The sequence below is a fragment of the Asparagus officinalis genome, chromosome 3 (genome assembly GCF_001876935.1).
Source record: "Asparagus officinalis chromosome 3, Aspof.V1, whole genome shotgun sequence".
Classification (NCBI taxonomy): domain Eukaryota; kingdom Viridiplantae; phylum Streptophyta; class Magnoliopsida; order Asparagales; family Asparagaceae; genus Asparagus; species Asparagus officinalis.
This window is the reverse complement of record NC_033796.1, coordinates 67,201,424-67,210,419: the sequence shown is the minus strand read 5'-3', so window position 1 is coordinate 67,210,419 and position 8,996 is coordinate 67,201,424. Positions and strand designations below refer to the sequence as shown.

The window sequence follows — 8,996 nt, the reverse complement described above, 5'->3', positions numbered from 1 at the left end:
AAGCACGCTTATAAATCATACTTTTAACAGAAGTCCCATATGACCCATGTGTTTACATGCACAAGCTACAAGATGGTGAGCACATATATTTGATTTTATATGTTGATGATATGCTTATTGCTTCCAGGAATTCTTCGGCTATTCGAAAGTTGAAAAATGAGCTGTCATCCGAGTTTTGATATGCTTATTGCTTCCAGGAATTCTTCGGCTATTCGAAAGTTGAAAAATGAGCTGTCATCCGAGTTTGAGATGAAGGATCTTGGAGAGGCTGTCATCCGAGTTTGAGATGAAGGATCTTGGAGAGGCGAAGAAGATATTGGGTATGGAGATCGAGAGAGATAAGGTGAAGGGGAGATTGAAGCTTACACAGAAGAGCTATTTGCAGAATATGTTGAAGAAATTCAGCTTTGATGGTAATGCAAAAGCAATTAGCACTCCATTGGCTCCCCACTTCAAGCTTTCAGCTAGTATGTTGCATGTTTCAGTTGAGAATAGAGATTATTTCAGATGTTTATTGTGATAGCATGTCAGCTATTTATTTGGCGAAGAACCAGGTTTATCATGCGCGCACGAAGCACATCGATGTTAGATTCCACTTTGTTCGTGACGTTTTGGATGATAGAGACGTCATATTAGAGAAGATCCACATAAAGGATAACCCTACAGATATATTGACCAAAGTTATTTCAGATGTGAAGTTTGGTCATTGTTTGGAGCTTTTGAACATTCTTCGGTGTTGAGGTCTTTGGAGGCCATTTGGGTAAACTACGTGAGGCTTGATTCCTTAGGCAAGAGGATACGTAGCAGTCTTTAAGATGCAGCCGGTTTGGATTAGTTGATTTTGATAAGGGTGAGATTGTTTGGACTCTCGTTCGGGTTCCCGACTTGTTGTGGATTGAGTCCGTTGTCGTGAATTAACTTCATGGCGTACTGGACACAACAAGTGGGACATTTGACTGTTTTGGTATCTGCTTAGTTTTGGGAAAACTTCGCTGAGGTGGAGAATTGTGAACGTGAGGAGATAGTGGGCGTGGGTCACACCCACGTACCCACGTCCGGAAGCAGCAGACGTGTTTTTTCTTTCCACATGGGAGGCTATATGTGGGGGCCACCACGTTCTCTCTATCACGTGAACGAGAATGTTAGCAGGCCAGGCCCACCCAAAAGTACTTCTCCTCATATAAATAGGAATGTGAGGTGTTCCTAGGTTTAGATAGCAAGGACAGAGGGTTCAATCAAGGAGTTGCGGCTTCGTGCAAGGAGTAAATTGCAGAGGAGAAAAAGAATACGGCAGAAAGCTTTCATCAAGGAGTTGCGGCTTCGTGCAAGGAGTAAATTGCAGAGGAGAAAAAGAATACGGCAGAAAGCTTTCGGCTGAGTTTTCGGCTGTAGTAAAGGTGGAAAACGTAGAAGAAACAGAGGTGATTTTGTGTAGCTATTCTTAGAGTTTTGTGCATCCTTTTGAGAGAGAAATTGTGAGGGATTTGAGAGTTTGTTTGAGGGTTTTAGTTGTGTGATTGTAAACCCTAGTTGTATTCTCTCCCTCTAATAGTATATCTCCCCCTCCTTCCCCCGTGGACGTAGGCGATTTGCCGAACCACGTAAATAGTTTGTCTTGCTATGATTTGTAATACCTTGTAGGTTCCCTCGACAAGTCAGTCCTAGAACTGATGAGAGGAAGAGCTGATATCATACCTTGTTGAGATATTTTGCTTTCGGTTCTTGTTTTCTTTGTGAAACAGGGATTTCGTTGTGATCTAATCTTTTGTTGTGCACCTTGCGCACCGGAGGTGCTGCCGAAATTTCCGCTGCGCACAACAGCATGTGCACATGTAACAAGTATTGTCATGCATCGTGACCTAACGGACACACAACTAGCACATACCACTCTAACGATGACTTCATCAAAATAATAAGTTAATCCTAAATTTATTCTACTTATTTTAGCATTTTATTTAAAAAGACCATATCAAAAAATATTTAAATTGCAAAAAAAAAAACCGAAAGAACCAGTTATTTAATAACATTTAATATAAACTCGTTACGTGACCATTTACGTCCTTAACCAATCCATCTTCACAATCTGGTTCACATCAACCACCTGGAGAAGGAAAACCAAAGATGAACCCGTCAAAGGCTCCAAAGTACTGCTAAAGAAATAAGAATGCAAATGAATAGACTTGTGAACTAATTAATGATAATAAAATAATCCATATTATTATGAAACAAAGTTGAAAGGAAGATGGCTTAAAGAGACAATGATAAACAAATAGATAATTTATGCTCAAATGAATTGGTAGAGCTATAAGATTTTGATAAAAGATGTCAGCGACATAAGATGAGTGCCCGTGGCATCAATCATCTAACTTTTATGCTAAAAGCATAAATATCAGCTACATAACTACTGCATACATTTAAACACTAGGGCTAAATAGATACGAAACTGGTCGTGTTGTGTACAATGTCATACGCAATTTAGTCCGCATTGGCAAGTAATAATTAGTTGAGTAAACGCTCTTATTTTGAAATGAACGTGGGGGCATTGTCTCTTAAGGTATGGTATATAATTTAATTATGGTCATTCTCCTAGTTCTGGAGTCACTTGACCAATGTTACCTTAAGTAGATGGAGTACTACCACGTAAACGTCTATATGTACAATATGTGTAAAAATATGCACTACCATGTAACTGGACTTCCTTAATAGGTTATTTATCCAATCACAATTAGGGGTGTCCAAAAAGCCCGCGGCCCGGGCCCGGGGTCGGCCCGGAAACCCGGGCCAAACCCAGGTCGTCGGCACGAACTCGCCCGGTCCGGATCCGGGCCCGGCCCAGAATAGTACCCGACCCCGGTCCGGATTCGGGCTAGGCGGCCCGGGCAACAACGGTCACCCTGGGGTGACCGTTGTCAAAAAGGCCGGGCCAACCCGGCCCGGCCCGGCCCGGTCATTTCTGACCGTTTATGCCGGGCCGGGCCGGGTTGTCCGGTCCGGACCGGCCAAACGGTCATATTTGACCATTTGACCGATTTGCCCCTTAAAACGGTCAAAAAACAGCTAGAATATGAGGGTTTTTTTTGTCATTTGCCTAGGGAGCTGCCTCTATAAATAGAGGGGGGGGTAGAGGGGGGGGGTTTCACTTCATTTCCATACAACAAAACTCATCTATTTCTCTCTAATACTCTCTTATACAATCTTATACTCTCTTATATTCTCTTATAATCTCTTATATTTTCTAATACTTCCATCAAATGGCTTCTGGATCTGATTATGAAGAGCAAAACCTATCTCCTACCGATCCAGAGATGAGTCCTCCTACAACAACTCCTCCTCCTATCGGTGTTAATCCTGAATCTGGTGGCGACGAATCTGCACCGAGAGCTCCTAAAAGACCGAGATCCGATGTGTAAAATTTTTTGAGAAGATAGAGTCACCAATGATGAACACGGTAGGATCATCACCCAGAAGGCTAAATGTGCGTTGTGCGGCCAGATTTCGGTGTTAATCCTGAATCTGGTGGCGACGAATCTACTGCACCAAGAGCTCCTAAAAGGCCGAGATCTGATGTGTGGAGTTTTTTTGAGAAGATAGACGTCACCAATGATGAACACGGTAGGATCATCTCCCAGAAGGCAAAATGTGCGTTGTGCGTCCAGGTTTTCCAAGCGGTACCCTGGTAGTTGGAATTATGACGCTGCCCGAGATAGGAAATGCGTAATCAGGTTTATTATTCTTAAAAACATGCCTTTTAAATTAGTAGAAAATGATGAATTTGAAGATTTCTTTAGAGATGGTTTTTATCCCGCATTTACAAAATTTTCTTGTCAAACCTGTCAACGTGATATTTTAAAATATTATCAGGAGGAACAAGGAAAAATAATTTCTTATTTTAAAAATTTAAACTGTAAATTTTCTTTAACTTCTGATATTTGGACATCTAGAGTGCAAACTGGTTATTTATGTATCACAACACACTAGATTGATGAAAATTGGCAAATATTTAAAAGAGTTGTTTCTTTTATTGTAATTGAAGAGTCACACACTGGTATGAAAGTAATTTATGTCCTATATTTTTTGACCAAACAAACACAAGAAATACTCTTCAAACCAAATCAGAAAGGAAAGCCACATGAGATAATTGTGGCTTTGGGAAAGCTAACCAAACATTTCACCCTAAGGGCCTGTTTGGTTCGTTTCCTTCACTTTCCAAAGGCCACTTTTCTTTACTTTCTAGTGTTTCCTTTACTTTCCTGAAAAATGTTTCTTGTGTTTGTTTCGTCCAAAAATATGGAGTGAAAGTACTTTCCACCATTTTTCTTAGTTTGGTTCAACTTGAAAAAAGAAGAAAATAATTGAATTGTGAATAGATTCCCTCATTTTCTAGTGTTTGGTTCAAACTAAAAAATCAAGAAAACTTGATTGTGGTCACCATGGTAAGATTACCACTCATCATCATAGTTGTGCATATAAACATGGAAATTGTGAACAAAATCAATTATCTTATGATCACAATTGAATCAAATGATGAATAACAGATTAGCACAAAACTGAACCCAAAGCAATGTTGGCTGCAATATATTTTGTGCTCAGAAAAGGCTCTTTTTTCATTATCTACCTCGCCATGAAGTTTGTAAATAGCAATGTTGGCTGCAATATATTATCTCGCCAATATATTGCTGCTATAAACTTTGGCTGCATATCTAAAAACTAACTCATCATCATAACACAAAATATGCATACCAACCAAAGGCCAACCAGGAGCTGAAACCAAGGCCGAGAGCAGGTTGAAACCATGCACAAAATTAAAACAAAGGCCAAACATCAACATGAAACCAAAGAACTGCAACGAGACCAAAGACCAACGATGTAATTTGTGGAAACACACTTAGCTCAACCAGGAGCTGGAATCACACTTGGCTCAACGCAAGGCCAACCAGGAGCTGGAATCACACTTGGCTCAACCAAAGGCCAACCAGGAGCTGGAAACACACTTGGCTCAACGCAAGGCCAAGAAAATAAGTGTGAAAGCAACATGTAATGCACAAATAGTCAGCACAAAGGAAACCAAACCAAGGCTTAACGCAAGGCCAAGCATCAACATGAAACCAAAGAACTGCAACAAGACCAAAGACCAACAATGGCTGGAATCACACTTGGCTGAACGCAAGGCCAAGAGTCACGTGTGAAAGCAGCATGTAATGCACAAATAGTCAGCACAAAGGAAACCAAACCAAGGCTGAACGCAAGGCCAAGCATCAACATGAAACCAAATAACTACAGCAAGACCAAAGACCAACAATGGATGGAAACACACTTGGCTCAACGCAAGGCCAAGAAAATAAGTGTGAATTCCTCATGTAATGCACAAATAGTCAGCACAAAGGAAACCAAATTCAGACATTGCAAAAGAAAGTATTTGATTCTACATTGCAAAAGAAGCTACAGAGGACTGAGGACTATGCATTGCATGATCAGCATGAAATAAGAAACATTTTCCACCAAATAGCATCAATTAGCACATTTAATGCACATGTACAAAATATGAATGAAACGTTGCACATTGCCGAGAGAACAAATTCAGACTCACCAAAAGCCAACATGGAAACACCAACCACAGGCAAGGCTGCACAAACAAGCTGGAACAAAACTGGTACCAAAATAAACCAGCATGTAATGCACAAGTAGTCAGCACAAAGGAAACCAAACCAAGGCTGAACGCAAGGCCAAGCATCAACATGAAACCAAATAACTACAGCAAGACCAAAGACCAACAATGGATGGAAACACAACCATTTCAATCAATTTCCCAAGCAACACAACTGAACATTTGCTGCAAATTTAGACTGCTTGCCAACACAACACAACTGAAATCACATGGGAAAGCATAGGACTGAAACCAAAGGACAGGCACACAACTGAAACCAAGGCTGAAGCAACAACTGGGAAAGCATAGGACTGAAACCAAAGGACAGGCACACAACTGAAACCAAGGCTGAAGCAACAACTGGGAAAGCATAGGACTGAAACCAAAGGACAAGCATCTACCGCAAGCACACAACTGAAATCACATGAGGGGAAACAACTAATAAATGTGCTCAGAAAAGGCAATTTATTTCATTATCTGCCCCGCCATGAATTTTATAATAGCAATGTTGGCTGCAATATATTGCCTCGCCAATACATTGCTGTTATAAACTTTGGCTGCATATCTGAAAAAAAGCCCATCATCATGACACAAAACATGCATACCTCATTAACTTTAATTGCACGAGGTGAAACCATTCACCTTTCCCCACTAGTAAACCTGTTCAAACAAGTTTGCATTAGCCAAATAATATTCGATAAAACATTTAAAGTCACGGCTGAGATGCATGATTATAGAGATAGTTGCATTAGCTTTGCACAAATGATAGAGATAGTAGCATTAGCTTTACACAAAATATACATCTACCATTGTTGATGTATCCAAAAGGATGAGCAATCATCTAGCTCATTTTCATACCAAAATAATTACACACACATGGATATAATTAAGTTAGTTTCACAAAAATATCCCAAAAGCTAGGCAATCCACAATACCACCAATCTAATCAAGAGGATGACTCTTCATGAACTCAGTCAACACCTTCTTTTGCATAATAGTTGGCCTCCCCATAAACAACCTAGCTTGTGATTCATTCTCATGCAATTCTTGATAAAAGTTATCAAGAATTTCTATGTCGAATTCATCATCATGTGCAAATATAGCTTTTGCCAACTTCTCCGTCCAATGCATACTCACCATGCGCATAGATGAGGTGAATTGTTTTACCTCACTTACTATCTCACGCATAAGCACCGTATCTTCACTAGACCTCCCCCCCTTTCCTTTACGCGTCTTTGACACGTCATTTTTATCTTTGTTCAAACTAGAAGATGGATTGGGTTTTGGTGGCATAGTTGGAACCTTCGGTAGTGGAATATCATCTTCATCTAAAGAGACATAGCTAGGCGTCTTCTCCGTTGGCGTACTAATATCATCATCATCAACACCAATACTAAAATGTGCACTACCACCAAATTGTGACATAACATCTACCGCATAATCTCCTCTAGCAACATCGTCTCCTATAATATTTGCGAGGTCTTCATAATGTTTCATGGGCTTGTTGATGTATTCCCTAAGTTTAGAACTATTCATACTCTTGTCCTGCATAGTTAAGGCATAATATCAAATACTTCTATAGACAACATTGAACAAATTAGAAATATTTTTAGGTGTAATGACCACTAGAAAATAATTCATACCTCTAGCCATCTATCAAAGCAAGCCTCATCCATAGTTATCATCTTTTGTGCATCATCCCAACCGGCACCGCTCAAGTTACGACATTTTTGCATGTCCAAGAATCTATTACGAATAGTTTTCATACGATTTTCCACGTTCTCGGTGGTGAACGATGAGCCTAATTTTTCATTTATATGAAAGGCGGCGCTACAATAAGCGGTTTTTTTGAACTTCTTATCCGCCTTCATTCCATCTTTAGCACACTTTGCAAGAAAAGAAATTAGCAAATCATCATGTTTACTCTCCCATATTTGGTTAACTCTCCGCTTGCAAGCCTCTTTTTTTTAGATTTATGAGCAATAGCTTTCTTTCTCCTCTTTGGATTAGGAGATGAACTTTCATCACCATCGAGGCAAATATCACTTCTCTTGTTGCTTTGTGATTGTTGATTAGGTGACGGAGTTTCACCCATGCTACAACTTTGACGTTGTAAAGTTGGAGGAGCATTTAGCATGCTCATGAATGACATTGGGGGTGGTTGGCCCATGCCCCAAAAGTTAGCATCATGCATTTGAAAATTGTTCCACAAATTAGAACCTTGGCCAACTTGTGAAGAGCCAAAAGGCATAAATCCCGGATTGAACCCACAAGGGATTGATGAATTCCTTGGGGTTCTAGGTGATGAATTTGATGTCGTACTCTTGCCTTTGACCTTATCAAGTTCCTCACAATTGAAGTTGTCGGCCATACCTAGAAAATAGTTGTAGAGAAATGTGAAAAAATTCCATACAACACATAATAGTAGCATACTAATATTTCTAAATTAACACATAATAGTACATGAAAATAGAAATATTGATACACCACATAATTGTAACATACAAATATTTCTCAATTAACCTTACATAGTTTTGCATCACACCATCATGAAATAAAGTACATGAAATAGAAAAATGCATAACATAAGATAGTATACCTAATACATTGCATCACATGCCTACTTCATTAGTATTCCCTCCCTTATATTTTCCACAATAATCAACCCACATTGCCCAAGCTATTTCATCTCTACGAACCTTCCATTCGTTTCTTGATTGTGTTTGCTCTCTTAGAGTTTGGGGTTGAGAGAAATCAATAATATTATTCTCATCTTCCATAGCAACATCACCTTCATCATCTTCGATCTCAACGGTCTCATTGAATATGTCATCATCCGGGTCCACCATTGCAATATAATTGTGAAGAACTGCACAAGCTAATACGATATCCACTTGTGCGCGGAAAGGGTAATGAGGCTTTGCGGTAAGAATTTTGAAACGATTCTTCAAACAACCAAATGTAGATTCGATCTTAGACCTTAAAGAAGAATGTCTAAGATTGAACAATTCCCTTCTATTTTTAGGTGTTCTTCCTATTTGTTCCTTCAAATGGTAACGAACACCACGATATGGGGAGATGAAACCCGGCATGGTCGTGTATCCCGCATCACACAAGTAATATTTTCCTACAATTTATATGATGTGAAAGTGTTTAGTAGAATTTTTTGTCATTTCATTGAATATCATTTATTAATTGAAGTAATTAAAACAAAATTGAAGAATTGATGAAATTACCATCATATACTTTCAAACCATGAGGTTGTGGCCTAGACAATGCATCTTGAAGGACTCTAAAGTCATTTGCAGAACCTTCCCATCCAGCTAATACGTAAGTGAATAACTTGTTTGGG

General features: G+C 39.4%; 1 protein-coding gene across 1 annotated transcript; it reads right to left on the bottom strand.

Annotated features, from left to right (window-relative positions):
* LOC109835240 lies at nucleotides 8,257-8,736 on the bottom strand. Its single transcript, XM_020403225.1, has one exon. The coding sequence runs from the start codon at nucleotides 8,734-8,736 to the stop codon at nucleotides 8,257-8,259; it is 480 nt and encodes a 159-aa protein (XP_020258814.1).

Bases quoted from the DNA above. Each gene is read 5' to 3' on its own strand.
- LOC109835240 (XM_020403225.1), bottom strand. From the start codon at position 8,736: ATGCCGGGTTTCATCTCCCCATATCGTGGTGTTCGTTACCATTTGAAG.